Source organism: Fundulus heteroclitus, chromosome 6, assembly GCF_011125445.2.
Source record: "Fundulus heteroclitus isolate FHET01 chromosome 6, MU-UCD_Fhet_4.1, whole genome shotgun sequence".
Classification (NCBI taxonomy): domain Eukaryota; kingdom Metazoa; phylum Chordata; class Actinopteri; order Cyprinodontiformes; family Fundulidae; genus Fundulus; species Fundulus heteroclitus.
The window spans coordinates 4,322,583-4,346,055 of NC_046366.1; the positions used below are offsets into that span (position 1 = coordinate 4,322,583).

General features: G+C 44.0%; 1 protein-coding gene and 1 non-coding gene across 2 annotated transcripts in view; both read right to left on the reverse strand.

Annotated features, from left to right (window-relative positions):
* pkn2 (protein kinase N2) overlaps nucleotides 1-23,473 on the reverse strand; it is a gene marked incomplete in the record, with an annotated part of 130,037 nt that overhangs the window by 9,103 nt on the left and 97,461 nt on the right. Inside the window, 13 exon segments of the mRNA XM_036137897.1 lie at nucleotides 857-948; nucleotides 1,483-1,558; nucleotides 1,713-1,849; nucleotides 1,928-2,054; nucleotides 2,588-2,744; nucleotides 2,953-3,028; nucleotides 3,199-3,342; nucleotides 3,465-3,574; nucleotides 6,030-6,215; nucleotides 10,105-10,318; nucleotides 10,468-10,613; nucleotides 10,922-11,051; nucleotides 17,865-18,019. Of these exon segments, the coding sequence (XP_035993790.1) occupies nucleotides 857-948; nucleotides 1,483-1,558; nucleotides 1,713-1,849; nucleotides 1,928-2,054; nucleotides 2,588-2,744; nucleotides 2,953-3,028; nucleotides 3,199-3,342; nucleotides 3,465-3,574; nucleotides 6,030-6,215; nucleotides 10,105-10,318; nucleotides 10,468-10,613; nucleotides 10,922-11,051; nucleotides 17,865-18,019 (1,750 nt within the window).
* Nucleotides 1,316-1,387, reverse strand: trnad-guc. The gene has a single exon. It is a non-coding gene; the product is annotated as a tRNA-Asp (tRNA).

A 23,473-nucleotide genomic window follows, 5' to 3' on the forward strand; every position in this document is an offset into this window, starting at 1 on the left:
ATTAAATATTTTAATCGTTGCCCAGCCCTAACATATATACACACATACATATATATATATATATATATATATATATATATATATATATATATATATATATATATATATATATATATATATATATATATATATATATATATAATGCGAACACGGCGCTGTTCGTAGTACGACAACAGATAACTCCAGCCATGAGGCGGCGGTCAGATCACTGAAGGGACTGAGAGCGCTGTTTGTGAGCAGCAAGTTTCTCAGTTAAGAAAACATTTTTACTATTTACGCTGTTAAAAAGCGTACAACCAGATTGTGACATCATGATTCAATAATGTCAATAGCAACACAATCACCTAAGTGGAGCCTGTGTGGATTATGAAGCACAACACAACGAGGGCAGTCTAATCAAATAAAGATGGTTTAACCAAGGGATAACAAGGGTTTAAATATAATAACAGAGGTGTCTAACTTTGACAAAGTCTACATTGTTGTCGGCCTAAAAATCAGAGAAGTGAGATCACAAGCTGTGATGTGAGATTACAGAGAAACCCAAATGTAAAGAGCTGCCCTTAAATCTGTCCACGTGCATCCAGCCTGTGCATCAGTTGTTAGGGAGAGCGCGTACTAAACCTAGATAGAACGCTACACTAGTGAACAGACCTGCCTTGTTTTCCCCAATCTTTAAAGAGAAAACATCTGCAGCTGAGCACACCGACACTGTGATAACCTCTGCAGTCCTGCTCTCACACAGGAGTGAGAACACACAGAGGGAGTCTGGCAGTGTGTGTGTGTGTGTGTGTGTGTGTGTGTGTGTGTGTGTGTGTGTGTGTGTGAGACCACTCTGGGGAGGGCTATAAAGGCTCACCTGTCAACCTCATCTCGGGCCACAATGTCTCCTTTCTTCAAAGCTTTAATGGCAAACATCTCGCCTGTGCTTTTATATTCTGATAACAGCACCTGGAGAACAAAAACAACACATACAATTGGACATAAGAAGAGGAGGAAATCAGATATCATATTTCTTATATGATCCTCATCTTTTTCATCTGTCATAAGAATAGAATAGAATAGAATAGAATTCAACTCTATTGTCATTGCACTGTCACAAGTACAAGCAACAAAATGTGGTATCTCTGCTTTTAACCCATCCCCTAGGGGAGCAGTGGGCTGCCATGTGCGGCGCCCGGGGAGCATTCTGGGGTTAAGGGTCTTGCTCAGGGACCCAGAGCTCAGGCGCTGGGGATTGAACCGGGTACTTGCATCCTTCTCTGAGTGCAAGCACACTGCTCTAACCACTAGGCCAACACTCCCCCAAAATTATTTCCTCCCCGTCGGGGAATCGAACCCCGGTCTCCCGCGTGACAGGCGGGGATACTCACCACTATACTAACGAGGAGATGTACAGAAATAAACTCAACATATGGTGTTCTGGGGAAAAGAAATAATCTTGAAAAGGTTGTAGGCTGTGAGAAAAGGACCAAGTAGGCATACCTTTCCAAAGTGACCACGTCCAAGGACTGCCACACATTTAAAATCCTGGAGACTGAAGTGGAACTGCTCTTCTTCCCTAGAAGAGAGATTAGTGTATGCAGTATTGATCGTCAATGCCAGGGGGCAGCATTTACACAAGTGAGACTACTGGATAAAGAAACTACAGCCTAACAGAAGTAAGAAATCAGAGAATGTACCAGAGTAGGACAGACTGGACAGCGCTCTCCTACCTTATCTCTGCATCCTTCTGGATGGAGGTGAGCTCCAGGTCTGGATGCTGGAACTCCGCTTCCAGCCCGCCGTCTGAGTCTGGTTCCAGCACCGTGCTGATTCTCTTGTTGAGGAAGTTGAATTCACTTAGTGCATTCTGCAGACACATTAGTGAAGACATTGGTTTGGTGGCGCATTAACAGAGGGGCCTGTTATTCCTACGACAGACTCGTACCTCCACTTCCTCCTTGTTGGGCATTTTGCTCTGAGCAGGCGGTTCTCTGGCGTCGTCAGGTGCCGCGTAATGTTTGGGTCCTGGTGTGGAGTCTTTGTCAAAATCCAGCTTGGTCACCAGTGAATAGCTGGGATTGTATAAGAAGGGATAAATGCTTATTTGGGAAAAACATTGAAGATGTATTTTTTTTCCATCTTTCATATGAAACAGCAATGACTTCCTAATTCCTCTTAAATTCATTAATTATCCAGAGCGCACACAGGCTGAGAAATATCCCAATGCCCCATAGTGAGTTTTGGTTGAATGTCACCATCACCCAGATGCACCACAAGCTCTCAGTAGCCGTCATTAAGTTCTGGCTGGGTATTTGAGCGCTCTTTTCAGAACTGGCTGAGCGAATTTAAGGCGGTTTGCTTTCCTGGTGCGGGGGCCAGGGCCGATCCAGACGCTTTATCTTCACCTCTAAAAACCCAATATGGGTGTGTTTAGGATCGTTGTCCCGTTGGAACACCAACCTGCGTTCATGCTTCAACCATCTGATCCAAACGACCAGCCTCAGACTGAGAGGAAAATGGCCGGCATGTAGCAGAACCTCCAGGAACCAGTGGTGACTTCAGATAGCATGTGGTCTCTAAGTGGATGATGAGTGTGCTTGTTCACCTGCTGGGTGTGGGGGAACCAGGCACGCTGCCATGCCCCATGTCGGGGGCCTGGGGGCTGAAGGAGTTGGTGCTGAGATTGGGTATGGCTCTTCTCATCAGCCGGCCCCAGGTGGCGATGTTGATGTTCATCTGGGGGGCTCGTGGGAAAGTCTTGCCTGATGAGAATAAAAGGAGTGGGGGACATAAAGGAAAGCACGGACCGTAGGAAACAAAAACAAACCAGAAGGACATTTTAGCTTGACAGATTTTGAAAAAAAAAGAAACTTTTAGGTAAAGAGGTTCCATTTCTCTAAATGAATGGGCTCAACACGTCAGAAGATCAATCAGATCCCCACCAGTGTCCACATTAAAGCAACAGCTCACCTTGTTGTTTAGAGAAAATCTTTTTTTGCCTTTGCAGCTTTGGTCTTCTCTCAATGACGGGATTGAAAAACGTTACCTTTAACAAAACAAAATTGTTAGAAAGACCTCCTGTGACAAAACTACAGATGTGTGATATCCCTATGAACTGTGACCGGCCAAAGCTGTAACTAGGCCCGTGAACATAAAAAAAACCCTCCACCCCCTTTATGGACGTGAAGTCCTGGGCGTGTGGCAGCTGGAGTTTACCTCAGCAAACAGCATCCCCTGTGGCTCCAGGTACAGACACATTCCATGACGCTGGTTGTCCAGGAAGTCCTCCAGCCTCAGGAACTTGACAGCGCAGAGGGATCGCCAGTCGCGCCAGTACACAGAGATCTCCAGCTCTCGAGACTACAGAACAGAGCCGGGTCAGCGACGGCAGCAAACATTGACTTGGAAGAGGCCAGCGGAGTGCCATAAACACACCACTGAGTTGTTAGCACAGGTGGAGATCTAAGGCAGACATGCGTTACCCGATCCAGCTCCAGTGTAAACTTCTGGTCCCAGGCTTGGTTGCTGACGGGCCTCCAGCTCGTCTGTCCAACTACTGTGTTGTCCAACTTCAGGACAGCGCTGATCTCGTCTGAAGAAACCACACCGAGCTGTCGTTAGGGTCCAAACTGGTGCTGATGCTACACTTAATGCAACGTTGGTTCATTTGTTTTAAAATTACAGCTGCGCTTTCTTTGGGGTTTGTTTTTAACAAATCATACAAACTGCCTGATTCATGTTTCTTTGCAAAATAGCAGAAAAATGTGGACATTTCTGAAGAAAAGCTAGTATCTGTTTAACTGTGAAACATGGATGGTTCTTCCAGGAAGTCGTTTGCTCTGGCGTGGCGTTTCCACCACTGAGCTATATTATACAATGGAGTGCTGATTTTGCCGAAAAACTGAAGTCCCTGGCCGCCATCTTGCTCCTCCCTACTCTCCCAGAATCCCATAGGATTTGGTTGCAACAACAAGCAGTTTTCTGGCTGTGTGAAAACGTTTCACAGGTAATTCTACAGTCAGTGGATGTATTAACACTATCAACTACTAGGAAATGAGGTGCTGAAATATTTTACATGTACAAGTATGTGTATATGTATATATGTATATATATGTATCCATATATGTAAATATATGTTTTTGTATATTGTTATTTATATATTTATAAATGTTATAAATATATATTTAAATTAATAAAATGCTAAATATTTCAGCACATGACTTTCTCAGTACTTGATAGTTTTAGTTCATAACATAAAAGTATATGGCATTTGACATTTTAAAAGTCTTAAGCCCCCCCTGAACATGAGAAAATCCTCGTTATTCGATGCTGTAGCGCACATATTCCCTAGTTACTGGGGGAAAATAGGGAGTACCAATATGGCGGCTGGTGGCTTCAAAGTGACTCGTTATAACAGCGGGCGATTAGCACTCCAGTGTATAATAGAGATCAGTGGTTTCCACTGTGACGTAGTGGCACGGCTCGGTCCCACTACACCAGTGTTGAGTGGGGTCTCACTGACTGGAGGTGGGAAGTGAAAGCTGAGATTTTTACTCTGATCGATGATTCTGACCTGACGACTACACTATACATCTGAAAATCTATCCATGATCCAGGGTTGTTTTTTTTCTGGGTGCCTCAGAACAGAACACATTTAAAACCCTAAAATATTACAGACAGAAGCTGATAATTTAAAATCGATTACAGTTAAAGGAAATGGAAAATATGTTTCAACTGGTGACTGGATTGCAATCCTGAAGGAAGTAAAGGATAATGCCCGACGAGGCGTCCATTATCAGAAATTAATTAACGACGCCAAGACGTGAACTGGTTGCTTTCGCAAAGTCCATTAATTTCTGATAATGGACACCTTGATGGGCATTATCCCGCTTATTCCATGGTCACTTACTTTTAGTTCCCTTTCTGCAGTGTAAGTAAGATTTTCTTGAAATGAATGTAGTTGTCCTTGATTTGAGCAGCGAAATAAGATGATCTGCCAATGCAATGAACATTTTTATCCCTAAAACAAGATAACTAGATAAACTGCACTTGAAATAAGATGATGGAGATGAGTTGTATTTTAAGTGCAAAAAATCTCATTCCGTTTGCGAATCATTTAAACGGACACCCTGCAGCCAATCAGAATTGAGTATTCACCCAGACCATGGTATAAATCTCCACCCAAAAGTTCCTGGTACATGAAAAAGTACCACCTCCCAACCAGAACCGTTTTCTCTGGCCCTCATAGTGCTTTTCCGCTGCATGAACCTTTTCAGGAGCCAGATCAGTTTTCTCTCTCCTCAGCTTTTCCATCGCAGGAAACCAGGAACATATCAGGCAGAAGCAGGAAGAAATCTACTCTGAAAGTGGCCCTGTTTGAGGAAGTTATATATTATTATTTAGTGTTTATGTTCAGGGATCCAGGTTACAATGATCACAACTTCCCAGGATCGCTGATGATTAACTGATTCAAAGGCTGAATGGAGCAGATCGCTGCTGCTGCTGCTGTGTGTGTGTTCCAACAACACACAAATATCACAGGCGCCGGTTATTAAAGATCCAGAGATTATTAGACACCTCTGTGTTAGAAGTGATTTTAATTTGGTGTCAGAGCTTAACCGCATTAAAACGCTCATAAATGATGCCTTTACATAATCAAATGTCATCAGGTCCACTCTACCTACAAATGTCCACAAAGTTTGGAGGGAGTCCTTAGCTTTTAAAGCATACCCACTATGAAGCAATGTAAGACTGACGCTATATTAGACCCATTTCACAGTTTTTAATGGCATTCTGGACTCTGCTGTTACTGTAGATGGAGATCTCAGCATCGTGGACCGGACCTAGAAAACAGCCTTTTAGTTAAAACGTTGTAGGAAGTTAAAGAACCCAGAGTCAAAAGGCGTCCTGTTTTTCCCCTGGTGTTGATTGGAGGGATAAATGAGCCCAGAAAACTACCCTGGTTACTGGAAAGGCTTCCTGCAATGAAAAAGGCGCCTCTAGTTTGTGTCCACACAGTGTCATGGGGGGGGGTCAGATGTACTTACTGGAGACCTCTTCACTCTTTGTTAGGTTCCTGGAGCTCACACCTCGGTTTCTGTTTGCTCGGCTAATGAAGGATGAGCGCGTCTCGCTGGGGCTCCAGCCAGGCAGCGGGCTGGGGGCTGCTTTGGAACGGCCGGGGACATTTTCCAGAAGGTCTTGGCAACCCATAAGTCTGACATCTAACGTGCCTGAGGAGGAAGGTAACATACCCGTCAGTGTGTTTAACCCTGTCGCTCTCCAGGGAGCGCCAGGTTGACTCTAAAGACTTGTTCAATGAGTAGAACTAGTCTGGTCTTGTACATAGACTAGTATCTCATTCAGGTTGGACCGATGCACAGCAGGAAGTAGTGATGACATTTTATCATGGGAAGCCAACAAACCAACTCCAACAACCACTGCTGACATAAATAAAATACATACCTAAACACACGCCAGACCTGCTAGGTCTAACCGAGTCTCGGTTTTAGTTTCAAAGCCCTGCTTAAGCCAACCAAAGCTCCACACTTCAGCAGAATTAACTAAATCCCAGATTTGTGTGCATCAGCATTACGGATCAGCTTCAAAGAGAGGCCCACCGATTCCCGCCGACGATCGCTGCAATAAACTATATTAGAGCCGACTCTGCTCTGCCGGTGAGTAAGTTGTGTGCTTGAACACAGCCTGAGGGAAAACAGGATGACTAACCCAACTGTTCTCAGCAGGGCAAGACAGCACGCTGACATAAAGTGAGATTATCTTCTACAGCGAGGAAACACAAAGCAAACTCATCTCTATCTTATTCTTCACTGTGAAGCATCAAACTCAATCATATCGCTTTATTGAAAGTTATATAAGCTTGTTAAAGCTCAGGATTTGGCTTAGCAGGAGGTGCTTTTGGGATCTTTAGTGCAGAGATAAGTAAAAATACTTCCTGCTTCTTTCTTTTACCCAAGGTTCATCCGAGGTCATTTAATGACACTAAGAACAAAGTAGTAACTGTTGTTTACATGCCCCTTAAACAACATTTCATTGAAGTGTTTATTTCATTGAGATTTTATGTGACAGACTAACACAAAGTAGTGATAGTGAAGGAAAATTATATTCAGATCCAGAATGTTACTCCTTTCATAAAGAGCGTGTGGAGTGAAGGTGTATTCAGATTATATTTTGTGGGACAATCTTTCACAGCAGTTACTGATGCTCGTCTTCTGACGTACACGCCTCTCAACTTTGCAGCAGAAGCTGAAATCTTTGTCTAATTTTTACAAAGATGTTTTAAGCTCAGAAAGGGTGGAGAGTATCCGTGATCAACTGGATTGAGGTGTGGGCTTTGACTGGGCCATTCTCCCACATGTGTAGGGTTGATGTCCTGCTGGTGGGAGAAGCTTCTCCTCCTTGGTCTTCATTCTACCTGCTAAAGAAACGCATGGTGTGTTCAGGGGGACAGGCAGGGTTATTTACGTCCATGGCTGGTCCCGTCTGACCTGAGCTACTGCATCCATGTTTGCTGTGTTTCTACTATAAACTGCAAAAGTGACTGCTACAAGTTTTCTCTCAACTATGGCATTCGCCTTGCCACTGCAAAAAAAAAAAAGAGATCTGTGGAGCATGATTGGCGATTTGGCCGGAAGATTGTCCTACTTGAGCCGCGTCTCTCTGCAGCTCCTCCAGAGTTACCATGGGCTTCATGGCTGCTTCTCTGATTAATGCTCTCTTTGGCAGGCTTACTCTTTACATGTTCAGGGGCCTCATGTACAAAGCGTGTCCACGCGCAAAAACAACCTGTGGCAACATTCATTTTTATGAATGTTTGTGCGTAAAATGTCGCATAAAAAACTTTTGCAATCCACAATGACAAACCACAAAGTCCTAAGGCTCACCCAAATCCACTGAAATATAACTCCAACCAGTTTTATTTATCTCAAGGAGCGTTGAGCCTGATGTTTTTGAAGTTGGAGCTTTTCTGGTTTAAATTCGTACGAAGAAATAGAATCACATTTAGCCCCATTCAATACCTCAAACACGCCTCAAAAATGATGGAAAACAACCTCAATCAGATGGAAACAGTAAAAATTGCTCTGTTTTTGTCACCTGGAGTAAATTATTTAAGGGACACTTTCATTCTCACGGAGAATAAAACGGTCTGGGGTCAGCTGTGATGATTTACACATAAATAGCTGCGGAAAGTTACGGCTAATTGTTGAGCGGAATGACGGCGGCGTTGGCGCTTCTGCAGGACATCGGCGAGGGAAGAATGAGGAAGGTTTGCAGAGATCCTTCTGACCTGCTGGCATGATGATGATGATGATGAGTGGCTCATTAGCCGGTTCAGATTGCCTGGAGCAATATCCTTATACTGGCCCCAGCGCTACAGAAGGAAACCAGGAGGAGCCGTGTGTTGCTGACTTCTAACAACGTTCTGGTCTCTGCAAACGGAGCTGACTGACAGGTCGGGCATTTCTCAGTCACCCCCGATCCGTCTCCTACCAGCCGTATGGGACCGCCTCATCCATACGTTGTTCATAAATTCCTCTGAACTGTGTCTCCCATTTGCAGCAATGACCTGATTTCAGGATGTAATCAGAGCTATAAATGCACATTTACTGCTATAAGGGCACCACCTGTAAATCAATTCACTTTAGTGAAAAGAAAGCATTTTCATCTAATATATGGGCAACCCGTTTGTCTCACAAATGCAGTGTAATGTTGGCCTGCTCAACTCAGGATTCCACTGTACCATCATAATAACTGGAATTATTCTCATTATAATAGTTGCGTTGGGAACAAAATAAGAGCTCCATGTGCGATGGCCGACTCTAGGTGGGCAGACAAAGCCGCTGACAGCCCAGCTGTGATGGTTATCTGGACACGTGGTGGCTGCCTTCCAACTATTCATACTGAATTACACGCGTATTGAAGGGGCGGGGATAGGCTACATCTGTAAGATACACACGCAGACGTGCATCATTTCCTGCAGATTAGGCTGTAGAAATGATTTTATACTATTGACAATTTTGTGCGCGTCATGTTTCGAAATTTCTCGCCACCCCCAATTTGTGATATAAAAACTGCGCACTCTTTTATGCACGGGGCCCCAGATGATGGAACGAACAGAGCTCTGTGAGACGTTCAAAGCTTGGGATATTGATTTAGGACCTAGCTTTACACGTCCTCCACAGGTCTAGGGTCAGGGAAAGGTTAGCCAACATCTCTGCAGACCCCACACATCCTGGACACAAACTGTTTAGACTTTCACCCTCAGGTGGCGCTACAGAGCACTATTTCCTAAAAGCAGCCGCCACAGAGACCGTTTCTTCCCCCAGGCTGTGTCTCTGATGAAGACAATGAACACCTCAGCGGCAAAGTAGTCAGCTACTCTGCTGGGAAACTCAATAGGTCTATTCCACTTTTACAACCTCCCCTTTTCTTTTCTCTACATATAAAAACAAAACAGCAAATAGTTTTTACATTGAATAGCTAACGTTAAGTTTGTTCAGACTTCAGTTGCGTCAAATCTGCACAGTCATGATCAAATTAAGCCGATTCTGACTCCATCGGTAACTGGTTACACTGGATTTTATTCAGCGTTATCATAAACAAGTGATACAACATTTTCAAAAACCATGTATCATTTTCCTCACAATTTGTGTTGGTCTAACACATAAAATCCCAACGAAACACAGGAAGGTCTGTGCTCATAAAACTTCCCCAAGGCGCTAAAATGATTAATAAAGATGAAGAATAATCATTCTTCTGATGAATTTGTCCAAAACGAGGGCAGACGTGCTGCGAGGTGTTGTGACCTAACTGGTCACAGTGAAAACAGGCAGCGGGCGAGTCTGCAGCCTGTTCAGACAGAGGTAGAGAGGTGTGCCTGCACAGGCAGCGACAGGAAAGACAAAAATAGGGGCATGGCTTTACAAGATAAACGAGTTCACTAATGTAACGCCACTCTGTGTTCATATAAACAGTAATGTTACGATTTATAACCCGTCTGGAAAGAAATCAGTAAACTCAGGAGACCTGCATTAAACAACGATGGCTTTGGCAGCGTGACAACTTAAAGAAGGCCGTGTAGCTGTGCTGTCCCTGGGTTACCTGTGAGCGCTGCAGGCTTGGTGACGGTGCTGTACTGGTTCTGTGTGGAGATGAAGCTGGACCTGGGGCTGAGGGCCGGGGAAGACAGCAGAGACAGCTCCTCTATGATGGCGCTGCTGCGAGGATGGTTTTTTGGCAACTCGCTGAGACGCTGTTCCAATGAATAACGCAGCAGGTCCAGCTTCTGACTGGACTCGGTAAAGCGAGCCTGAGCCTGGAGAAGAAAACCCATAAAAAAATAAACCTACTGTATGTACACAGTCTAGAAGATCTGATTCAGCTTTAAGCGGTGTGAGTCTACTAAACCCAAACTAGAGATCAAAATAGGAGACTTTTTTTATTTGGACACAAACCCAAGCCTACCTCTGAATGAGCTTTCTTTTCTGTGACTTTTCCAGAGCCCAGGAGTTTCATGACGTTCTTTGCTCCCTCTGCTACTGCAGACTCTATCTTGGCATGGTGACACAGCTCCTCCACCCGCAGGTCTAAAGGACTGATGATGGACTTGTCTGTAAGTCCAGGAAAAAACGGTGGAGATTGTTTCAACACACAGTAGTTGGCAACCTTAGGATGAAGCTGAGAATTTGGGTTGGGGGTCAGTTTGCTTGTTTGTGGCCTCATTTTACACCCCGCAGGTCGTTCCTGCTTCCATTTCACACTCAAAATAAAACTTTTTACAACCTAAAGACCTAGGAAATGTAATACAGGCTGGTGTTTCTTTATACTAAAGTATTTTCATGAAGTGTGGCCATAAATAGACATGAAAATGCTCCCATTGTACAGCACTGACGGCACCGTGTTCCAATGAACAGCTCACCCATCATGTCGTTGCTCTCAAAGCTCATTTCAGTGGCCTGGCTGGCCTTAAGGATCTGCATCCTGATAAACTCGATCTTCGTCTTGCTGTCCTGAAGCATCTGCTGAGCAGCTGCGAGTAACTTGCGATCCTGTAGGTGAAAAGTAAAAAGAAAAATTTGATTAAAAAAAAAAAAATTTGCTTTATGTACATTATTACCTGAGCAACAAAGTTTAGTTCCTATTTAACCTGATGTGAGACATTAAAGCAGACTGAACAGCTTTAGGGACTATGCAGATAGAGGAGTGGAGGGGTCATCCCTCACTTTGTTAAACCTACTTTATAAACATTTGGATCTTAATGGCACTTCTCAGGCGTTTATTTGTGGATTTGCGGTTTTTGATGGAATTCAACCGCATATTTTAATCAGAAGGCTCCAGAAACATTTTGATTCATGTATAACAGGACACAGATGGTCAGTTAACAACTGTCTCTATGACTTAAACTGAACGGCCACTGGGTCACCTCAAGGCTGTGAACTATCAACTCTACTTTTTATTCTGTGTACAAACATCTGTCAGAGCAGATCTAACAACAGATTCATCATAAAGTATAAACTGAGACCAGGAGGAATGACAGGTTCCCCCCCCGACGAAGAAGATATGATAAAGATCTATGATTAAAGTTTGACAGGGAGTGAAACTGAACATCTGAGAGGAATCATCACGTTTGTCTATAATTCACCACTTTACCATCTGCGTCTCCAACTTCTCCTGACTCTAAAACGAGCGCACGCACGAGTCAGAGGTGCCGTGCATTTCCCTGTCAACTTTTTTCTTCATAGATCCAAACTTTTGTGTGGAAATTGACGTACACAAGTTTCAGACTCCATTTTGTGCGTACACCAGCTTTATGAATGAGGACTCCAAGAAAGTCCAGAAAAACTGAAGAGCGACGGCATTAATGTTAAGTGGGGGGGACAGGGCAGTGGGTGCCCTCTGAAAACAGCTTTTACTCGGGGAATGCCTGAAAGCTCCCCGCACTGACACAGCTGCCCACAGCTGGCCAGTCAGAGCAAAATCAAACCTGTAAAATAATTTCACTGTGGTTTAAAATCTTTAGCAGTCTTAATGTATTGTTGCTGCTCCTGCCATGGCAAAAATCTCACAAATTTATAAATGAGACCCCAGGATGTTAAAGAGACACATTTGGAGTTTAGACAGCTAGCTCTCTCTCTCTCTCTCTCTCTCTCTAAGATAATCTTGCATATACATTTTTTTTCTTTTATATGTTTTATTTCTAATGATTTTTTTTATTGTTTACCATTTCTTGCAGCTTTCTTTAAAGTATCACAGGGCAGGGGGGAGCGGGGCTAAAGTCACCCCCCAAGAGGCGTTTCTCTCTTCCAGACATTTCTAAGCCGGTCGAAACACAAACCGCGCAAATTTAAACCGAGCAGGGAGGAGCCCAGCTTGGCCAGACAAACAGAGTAGGGTTGGTGGAGCTGTGACTTTATAAAATGCAGACTCCCCCCCCCCCCCCCCCCCACCCCGCCCAAACACACACACGTTGACTTGTGATGTCATAAACCACCTGCAGTGGGAGACTAAATTTGGCGCCACAGTTTGTGCCCTTAATAGGAAAACATGGAAAACCTTATTCACAAAAAAAAAAGAGAGATCCTATTGTGAAGTGCATTTGCTGTTCCTCGCACACACACACACACACACACACACACACACACACACACACGCACTGAACAAAGTAAACTCCACCCCACATTCCTGTGAACTTTAAGTGCTGCTTGCTGATGGCTGCGCGTGCAGGAAGGTCCTCCGTCCAGCAGGCATTTCCTCTCTGACATCAGGACTATTTCCAACTGGAAGGTGCCTCCGTCTGACCGGGGAGGTCGTTCAACAAAACACTGTGACCCTTAAAGCCAGACAGACACTGGGAGTCGGGTAACAATGTCCAGGCCCGGTTATGACTTGCAGAGGGACAGAAAGCTAATAAATGTTCCTGTTGTTTGAAAACAACATTTATACGGACCAAAGTAATGATTGTTTAGGCGAAGAGCTCACTTTAGCCAAAAATAAGATACGCCCTACAAATAAAGTTACTCTTTAATGCCTGAATGCACAGCTAGTGTGCCTCTGCAGAATTATTTATTTCTATTTTATTCAGGGAAGCTTTCATTCTTGTAGAGATCCACTGTACGACCGTCCGCTACAGGAGATCCTTCCTGCCTGCAGCCATCAGCATCTGCACTCTTTGAAGAAACCCCATAAGAGTTACAACAGCATTTCATTTCTTTTTGGGTTTAATAAAGTATTTTACAACTGAATTTTATTCTACTTTTGTCACTTTTTCCAACTTCCTACTTAAAGGTGCCCTGACATCTCTGTATAAACCATTTCATGTAGTAGATATCACTGCATATGTAAATTCTCCAAAGAATTTTATAAAATAACAGCAGCTTGGTGTTTTGTCAGGCCAAATGTCCCTCCTCAGTAACAGGGTTGGCTACGGTAATGACATGCAGTTCTACCCTGTTGACTTCACTCTGATTGGCTACATCCAAATTTGAAAAAGTGGTCAAACGCGCCCCCACCTCCCCCCACACCACTTCCCATCGCCATCCACACCTCTCGGCACAACACTCCATTAAGAATGCATTATTATGGCTTTATGCTTGGTGGAAGTGTTTGTGTTGCAGGAGGTCAGACAGGAGAGGCCAAGCTGACCAAAGGCTTTAACCTGGTGGGACCAAAATAAAAAGACATGGAGACCGCGGGGGGGCAGGGAACTCACTGCGGCTGCACTTACAACGCGGTACCGTAGTGAACTCCCCGCTGCGCCGCCACACAGGAATATGCAGCTGGGATCCAGCGGTACGTCAGCGGAGAACTGCCTGCAGCACAGTTACGTTATGCAGCAGTCTGCCAGCGCTCCACCGCGGTGACAGTCACAGTCATGGTGGTGGTCAGTCAACCGGATTTTACACTTGCAAACACACCTGCCTTACATTCGACAGCATTTAGAAATGAGATAAACTTCTGGGTAATGACAGCGTTAGGGTCGCCACCATCTGTGTTGGTGCAGAAGTTTTTTTAATCCTTTTGTTGGAGAACCACGACTAGTTTCCCCACAGGAAACAGTCTTCAGTAAAGTCCTCATAAACCCTTCTGTGTTTTTCTCATCCTTTGGGAGAGAGTGGAAACATCATCCATTTTTTCATATCAGCTCCCCCTCTTAATAACCTCTGGGAAGTTTGAGGTTAAATATGGAGTATTCACGCTCCGCGGCCTCTGCAGTGACTGCCTCCTGTTGCAGCCGATGCAGGGAGGCTGATCCGGGGCGGCCGTCTGATCGCTTTCTCCTCTCGGCTCAGACAGTGCATCACCTGAGGGGGGGGCTGTGTGCTTGATGATGTGCTCTGACCGGAGAATATGGATTACGGTTTCTGATCTGACTGTTTTTGAGCAAAGCAACAAAGCTGACGGCTCCTTTAGTATTCACTTCTGACATTAACACGGCCTCATCAGGGCCATTCACACTGAAGAGTGATCTGTTAGTGGTATAGTGCGTCATGCTCACCAATGGAATAAAAGGCTGTAATTTTAGCTCCCAGCAGCCTGGTCACCATTCAGGGACACTCAGGCTCTCACAGGACAATTTCTAGGTGATTCTCTACAGGATATGTTAGCCGTAACTGTTCAATGCAAAACACCTCAAGAATCTACAGAAACTTTGTGAAATGACTAACTCTATGCCTAATAAAGCCGGGCTCTTCACAGTAAAACACTTCAGACACTCGGAGTGTTCCAGCTGTTCTTACCTGAAGTGTGACTTATGGCACACACACCTACCATCTAAATTATAGTTTGCTCTCCCTCTGTGCAGGGAGACACAAGTACCATCTGAGCTTTGGGAACAAACAGCTGCGCGCGTGTGTGTGTGTGTGTGTGTGTGTGTGTGTGTGTGTGTGTGTGTGTGTGTCAGCATGTGTCAGCACCTTCTCACGTTTCCCCCCCGTCCCCTACAGAGAAGCAGTGGAGGCCAACCTGCCCGGTTATAGGCCAGGTTTCTGTTTTCAAGTCAAACTCCAGTTAAAGTGTTGAAAGACATTTAAGAGAGAAATCGAGCATTTAAAATTCAGGGTGCATTATGCCACCTCCTAATGAATCCGTTATATTTACCAGCTACTGTCTGATCCACTGAAGTTTCTGTCTTTTACAGCCCCGCCTTCCCAAATATCTCATTCATCCTGACTGGTCTGCTGGTTAGTCTAAAAAGATGTTTTCTTTCTTGATAAGTTCAAACACATTAGACATGGTCGACAGTGACTGTCATTTTACCAGCTGGTAAAAGCAGGACAGGGTGCGGAAAGTTTAGCTTTAAAGCAACTGGTTCACAGGTTTTCTTGGCTTCGGTTTTTCAGACCTTTATTTCTAAAAGCAGGCACAGAGTTACCATATAGGCAAAGCAGGAAACCGTCTGGACACCCCTACCAGTAAGGGGCCTCAACGGTTGTCCACCCGCTAACAGTGCCCCTACGTTATTTATGCATGTTTGAAATAAAATAATGACCATTTACAATCAACACAATAACAAAAAGGTGCAACACAGTGCATTACGGACTTCTGCTCCCCCCTTTGCATAAAATAAAATGGACTATACGTGCCGCTGTCGCTTGAATGATCAGCGGGGGAGATCAGAACTGAGAAAGATGAAGTAGGGCTGAAAAGCAGAACTGAGGAAAAAGAAATAACTATACAGGGTCTTCACCAGGATTTCTTTTCAGTGTAACGGGGGTTGGGACAACCCCGGAAATAAGACATTTAGATATCTGTTAAAAAGATCCATTCAGCCCCAAAACGACATTAGTTCATTTAAAAACAGACAGATTCGTTTCTATTGAATTTCATATAATCACTACGCACTCCCCCATAACCTAACAATGAGACAAAAAAACAGAAAAAATTGCTTTGCGGACGAAAACGACAACTACGGCACTATGCCTACAGGCAAGGATGGACTAGCGGTTTATCCACCCCTGAGACGTCCAGGGTGGCTGTTCAGTCCAGGAGCACAACAGGGGAACTGACCCATTCCAGAGCACATGTGGAGCCCACCAGAGAGGGGCGCCTGGTGGAACAGGTGGAAGCAGCATAACCCGGGTTAGCGCTACAGCAGGGTTCCCTCTAAACTGCTGTAGTTGCTGAGCGACAGCACCAAAACATCACTGCTCTAGAGGAGATCTATTTAGATTTAGATTTTGGAGGAATGGGCCACAATACCAGCTACAGAGTGTACAAACCTGGTGAAGACTTACAGGAAATGTTTGACCTTTGTCCGTGCCCGAAAAAGGTTATGCTACAAAGTATTGAGTTGAACTTTTGTTATTAAGCAAATATTATTTTCCACCATAATTTACAAAAAAACTCCTTTTAAAATCCTACAATGTGATTTCCTGGATTTTTTTTCTCATTTTGTCTCTCATAGTTGAAGCGTTCCTATGATGAAAATTACAAACCTCTCGTCTTTCAAATCTTCCGTCTTTCTTTCCCCTGAACAACAGTTCGACTTAAAAGCTCTAGCTATGATGGAAAGCAGTAGGAAGTCTCTCTGGGAGCTTCTGGGTGGATTTGCATCATGATGTGAAAAATATCTGGTGCTTCGCTCCATATTACAGAGCTAAACTGGAGCCTTAAAGTTTGATTTAGCTCCACAGTCCTTGGTTCAGTGATAATCAGAGCATTTCACCCTAAAGCAGATAAACACATTAACAGGTCCTTCAGCAGGCCCAATTTTAGTTGCAGACAGAAAATAAAACATCTACTGGTGTCAGTAAGACACAGTAAGTGCAGAAGTGAGCCTCCATGTTTTCCATATTTTCTGTGCTGATTCTAACCAGTCAGCTCTGGGTTTTCTAAAAGCGCATTAAAATGAAAGTAACTATAGAAACTGATCACAAATGTACTATTTAGTAGTTAAACGGAATATGTAGCTGATACTAAATAAACTAATTAAATAAGGATACAGTTTTACTATAGGAAATGCATATTCCATGTTATATACCGTATTTTTCTGACTATAAGGCGCATTTAAAATCCTTAAATTTTCTCAAAAATTGATGGTGCGCCTTATTTATGGTCACCTTTATGCTTACTGACTGATTTTATGTGGTGCAATGCGCTCAAAAATCAGCGTAAGTGCGACTTTGTTTAGCAAGGAAGCCGCACCGCTCGATGAATATTAGAAGCGTTACGGTACACTGTGTCACTACCAGATCGGACCCCTTAGCTGTCTACAAGACTGCCTGACTGTAATATCTAAACTAGAGGTGCATTCATGTAAGGCAGCCCAGCGGCCGGATTACACGCTAGCAACAATAAACCAAGAAAGTTAATTCAATATAAAAGTTACGTTTATTTTGGCCTTATATTAAGATTTGTTTTTACTAAAACCAGACTACTTTCTTTCCTTCAAGTATTGCGTGTTCAGTACATAAATAAATTTCACAATAAATATTTTTGTATTTTTCATCCATTTTTGTGTCCTATGGATACCTCCAACTTGAGGAATTTGGCCTGTGTGGTGAATGTTTGGACACCGGTGATGTAAACTGTAGAAAACTCAGGAGCCATTTTAACTGGCTGATGGACAAATGTAGGAGGCATGCTGTGGTAAACTATGTGTTTCATAGCGCCACATTTTCCTTTACTTTTTTCAAAGATTGTAGCTAAAGGAGCAGCCAAAGTAGGAACACTTCAGAAAAAGGTAAAAGCGGTCAGTGACAGATATTACTTTGGAAAACATAATTATTTCAATCACACAAAGTAAGAAAGATCCCGCCGTTTAAACCCGGTTCTATTGCTCAGATGCATCGTGTTGCCATCCTGACATGAACCAGCAAAAACCTGAAAGTCGAGTGAGCCCTCCTCCGCTCTGCTGCGCTTACCTTGGAGGAGCCGTTGGAGTACATCTGAATCATGTTCTCGGCTCCCTGCTTCACCTTCAGCTCGATGTCATTCTGCCGCTTTAAGGCGGCCAGGCGGCTGTTGCTCGTGCACGTTCTGGCTTCACTGCTTGGAGTATCTGGGGTCAAAGGGCACTCTAGAAAGAGACAACAAAAGGGTGAAAACATACGGTCAGACATTTACTGGGATTTGATGTTTCTGGCAGCAAAATAACCGTGACTGACGGGTCACAATTTACTGCAGGTTGATGGCGTAAGACTACAACTGGTTGCTTTTTAACTGTCAACGGTTCAGTTCAAAATACTGTAAATCTCTTCTTTAACCACACGTATTCACACAAAGACGAACAAAGGGAACTGGACGACAGCTCTGATGGATGGTGGCAGTGGAATAGGGAGTAACTCTTTTCCACCTGCAAACACACACAAAAAAAAAGCTAGCCAAAAAAAACTTGCCTGACCTCTCCAGACTTGACTTGCTATATATCTGTCATGAAGGAATGCTCCTTGCTGACAGATACACAAACCCCGCAGCTTATCAGAGATCATATCTGATCAAAAGACTGCACTAAATATATCTCAAAAACCCCCCATCATTTTTGATGACCTCATCTAAGTCGGAAATACGTAACGTGTAATTGTTGGAGATGCACTGATTCATCCCATATGGATACCTGGGGCTGAGTGTGTCGGCCGACACCGATCTGAGGCTAGAGTTAAACCAATGAACCGTATACCTTGCCATGTGAGTAAAGGCTGGACATAAACAATGACCTCCCCCCCCCCCCCCCGCAGTTTTTCACATTGCAGATACGGCATGTTGGACTTGTTGGCGTATCGAGTTTCAATGTTTCCAACTATGAGAATCGGCTCGGTCCGGCGCTTGCTCCATGATGCTCAGTGTTTGCTCATCACTAGCTGCTGTGCGTGAAGACGTAACCGCCGTAGCAAACATAGAATTTAAGTGACTAGATTGTTGTAACTGTATCGCTGTGTATGATATTAATATTTTAAAAATGAATGCTGGCTCGGCGTCATTCTTCCGCTGTCCGATCCAGCCGGTCTAGTACTTGTGAGCTTAAACTCCCCCTCATGGTGGGTCACATCTCCTGCATGTGCAGCCCTAGCACTGAAACAGACGAGGTAAATAATGTCAGCAGGGCTCCAAGAAGCTGACAGACACAAGCAAATCTATGAGCCACCCTTTGGATGTATCAGGGAAACACCGCGGCGCTTTCTGCTGAACACCTGTGGGATGAGAGCCGAAGCGAAGCACACGACTCTTTGAACCAAAATACTAAATGAGTCATGTAATGAACTTTAATAGGCTGGGGAGCATCAGCGCTGGGCTTTCTGTTTAATGGCAATGGAGGATGCAGAAACACACACTGGGAAGGCAGGGTTACACAACAAGCTAAAAGTGAGACTCTAAGGGCTTGTTTGGTGCACAGAGAGCAGAGATGCACTGAGAAATCGGCAGATTTTGAGCCTGACTGATTCTGCTTGTTCAACAGCGAACACAATGACTGTAAGCGCTACCAGATCACGCGCTAACCACAACACTCTTTGGTGTGAAAGCAGTTACTGAGAGAAGGCAAATGAATAAAGTCTGAGGAAGGCCAGAGATGCAGGAAGCCATTTAAAATGAAGCAGCATGGCTGTTCTTCAGGATGCTACAACAGACAGCTAAACTTTGAGCTTTGCTGCTCATTTCACTCCTCCAGCATTTCTTACTTATGCAGTTTTGTTCGTTTTTTGCCCGTCAAAAAGGAGCCGTCTGCTAGGACTTGGCAAACTGTAGCAGCTTTTGGGATTTTTTTTTTAAATGGCGATGAATCGAACTGACCTGAAACCACCTTTATACCACAAAGACTGAAGATGTTATAATGAGGTAGCTGCTTTGTTTTTTTTGTGTTTTTTTTATTTTCAACCTGTCTGAATTTTCAACAAGCTAGACTCGAAGGCCCTTTGGAAGTCTATGAGTGGTGAAGATCTGCATTCTCTAAGAATCCAAAACAAGCCTGATGTTATGTTAGCCATTCTAGCTGTGTTACTCATGAATATAAGATGCTAAAGACAGGTTTAAACATCAATATAAAATAGAAAAATAAACCTTAGTTAGTTAGCAAAACCGTTTTACAGCGACAGCTAACTCAGGCGCTGAGAAGCGATGGAAAGTCACCTCTGTACCAGCATGGTGAGCTTTTCAGTATCTATTTCAACAAGGCTGTAAAAGTTTATGGATTCTCAGTAACTTCTATTTTATGTCATACCGTTCCTTTGGTTATCTAGGTGCAGCGATGCCCCTCCCTCACACGTTTAGCTGTGTGTCTGTCCCTCTTGCGTTCTTTCCTTCCTCACAAGAAAGACAAAGTCGTCTGTCTGGAGAGTCTGTGTGGAAACTAAATGTGCAACACTCCTATGAAGGGGGAACTGTTCTAAAACGTGTTAACAACCTGCAAATACATGTAATGGAGAACATTTGAAGCGGAGTAATCGAAGCTAAGCTAAGGGCAGTAAGGATAAGAGTTACTTAACAGTTGACAAGCTAAGAGGCCTCTCTTAAGACTGCAGGTTTACTACATGAGCAGATAGCCTGTCTAATTATTAACCAGCTAAAATCAACTAGTTAGACTCTTTGTGTTACTTTACAGTGGGCAGAATGAGAGAAATAGAGGCTCTCACAGACACGTATGGAGAGTGAGAACATATCTCGGTGTGTTGATGCTCTCTTTTAATCTCTATCTCATAGATTTTTCTGTAAAGCTTTTACCTGCTGATACCAGTTGTAGCAGAGACTGGAAACCGGCCACCAATCTGCGACCGGAGCACCTCTAAAAGAAGGCTTCCAGTGATGTCAACGTTAGGTCCACCACCGGACACGTGTTGAAGAACCGAGTATGTCATCCAGTCTACGTTAGGGGCTTTCCTCTCTCTGTGGGGGTGTGGTGAGGTTCAGGCCGTGTCAGGCCAGGAATTCAGGGACCCCCACCCTCAGCGAGGCCCATGGGACGACATAGTGAGCTACCGAATAGCTGCAGGGCTTATGTCACCGCTGGAGCACTGACAAGGGGGAACCCTCCCACGCATCAACCCAGTCTGCGTCTGATTGGAAGGCAAACATGACTAACATGATTCTCTAAGCAATGACACCATCGCTGGGAGATTCAGACCTTAAACTACCCCCAGTTTATCTCACTGGAGATGAGATATAACTGAGGGCAAAGCGCTTGATAGTAGATACTGGAATTTCTCCAAGGAAGGAGAGCAGACGGGACGGGGGGGGGGAACCTGATTGGTGGCTCAGCATCAAAGCCGCTGCTTTCCAGTCAGTCTATTTCTGGCTTCAGCTGAGAGGTGAAGAAAAGCCAGAGACCCTTGAACAATAAACACATTCTAGCTGACAGCAGAGGCAGAGCGACTCCTTTTTACTAATTCAGGAAACAAGCGGTGTCTCTGCCGCGTTCCAGAGCCGAAACATACTTCCAGAAGCTGTTTCATGTCTGAGGAGCTCAGCACCATTCAGACACCCCTCCATCATTTTATGACGGCCAGCCACATTCCACTGATGCAGAGACGGTCGTACAGAAAGCCCTTGTTCATCAGATAGGAGGTCGCACAGTCAAGCTAAATTTGTTTCCACTTAAGATAACCATTTAAAAGACAACATGCTTCCCCTATGCCTGCACTCAAACACACGGATCTGCCCTAATCTACTTCCTAATGTCAACTAAACCAGGGGAATGTGATGGCAACAGGCAGACAAACACCGTCCGTTTGCTTCCTGAACCCATCAGAACAGCAGCCACCAACGACCGGTCCGTAAGACAACGGCTGCGACAAAGGGGATACTGAATGCTCCCAGCTGTTGTGGTCGAACGCTCTCTAAATCCCATTGTTGCTGACAAACGCACAGGAGCAGGCTTTCAGCGGGGCCCGAGACGAACAATCGGCAGCTCATTGTAGCCATTGCTGGAATGTAGGAATGCAACAATGTCAGCCTCAGGGGAATGAGTCACCTCTAAACACTGGATGCGCACCAGTTCCATTAGCATGCGTCTGTTTACATAAGTTTATATATAACACTCCCAAAATTATTTCTACTGTCATTATTTGTACTCAGTTAAAACAACTATGGTCTGAATTATGTAACCAAGCCACACAACTCATCTCACCAGTAGATAATTTGCCTTAACTTTTTAGGCAGAGATTCAAGAGAAACTGGTTGGTGACCGGAATCAGACGATGGTGATCACCTGACTGGGGACCGGCTTATTAGAAACTGTGAATGTCAGTGAACGCACCACACCTAGAATCAAAAGGGTTGCTGTATCAACAGTCTTCTGTGTGAACACAGAGAAGATTCAGCAATTTCCAGTATCAGTCAGGAGTAAAAACCAGGGTTTCTGCAGGTTTCACTCAAATTTAAAACCTTTTAAGACCATTGTGAATTAAATGGTAAATGGCTTGTACTTGTATAGTGCTTTAACTAGTCTTGACGGCCTCCAAAGCGCTTTACACTACAGTTCAGTCATTCACCCATTCACACACACATTCACACCCTGACGGTGGTGAGCTATGTTAGTAGCTACAGCTGCAATGAAATGAAATGAAATACAATTTCATTTCATTACACACAGACTGGGATATTTCAAGTATTTATTTCTTTAATTTTTTATGATTATAACTGACAACTAATGAGAACCCCAAATCCAGTCTCAGAAAATGTGAATATTGTAAGAGGGTTTAATATTGAAGACACCTGGTGCCAGACTCTAATCAGCTAATGAATTCCAAACACCTCCAAAGGCCTTGAAATGGTCTGTCTAGTTCTGTAGGTGACACAATCATGGAGAAGACTGCTGACTTGACAAACACGACCACTGACACCTTGTACAAAGAGGGTAAGACACAAAAGGTCATTGCTGGAGAGGCTGGCTGTTCTCAGAGCTGTCCAAGCACATTGATAGAGAGGCCAAGGGAAGGAAAAGATGTGGTAGAAAAAAATGTACAAGCAATAGGGATTAAAAATAAAAAATGTGGGTGAGATTCACAAAGAGTGGACTGCAGCAGGAGTCAGTGCTTCAAGAAGCACCACGCAGACGGATGCAAGACATGGCTTTCTCTTTCTGCACATGGACCGTCAAGTTAAATCATAGGGACTAAACAATAACATGAAAACTGATTGGCTGGGTGCGTGTTTTAGTTGTAAATACATTCAATAAAAGCACATTCAGAGCTGCGGGAGTATTGTATTGTGCATTCGAGGTAGCGTTAAATGGGCATAAGGAATTTAAGACCTCTAAAAAATATATATAAGCCTTGAACATGATATTTCTATAAATTTAAAACTTTTTAAGGCCTTAAATTTAAATTTTAAAACTCAAGACTTTTAAAGAATCCACAGACACCCTGAAAAACAAAAATAAAGGAAGCACAAAGACTGCCGAAGCTATTCAAAAGATCTGCGCTGAGAGAGAGAAAGTCCTTTTAGTTTTCAACCCATGTGTCATGGAACTTGCTGGATTGGGAAATGCTGGCTGCCTTATTTACAAAGCATTAGTTAAGGTAAGGATCTACATTATGGCCCC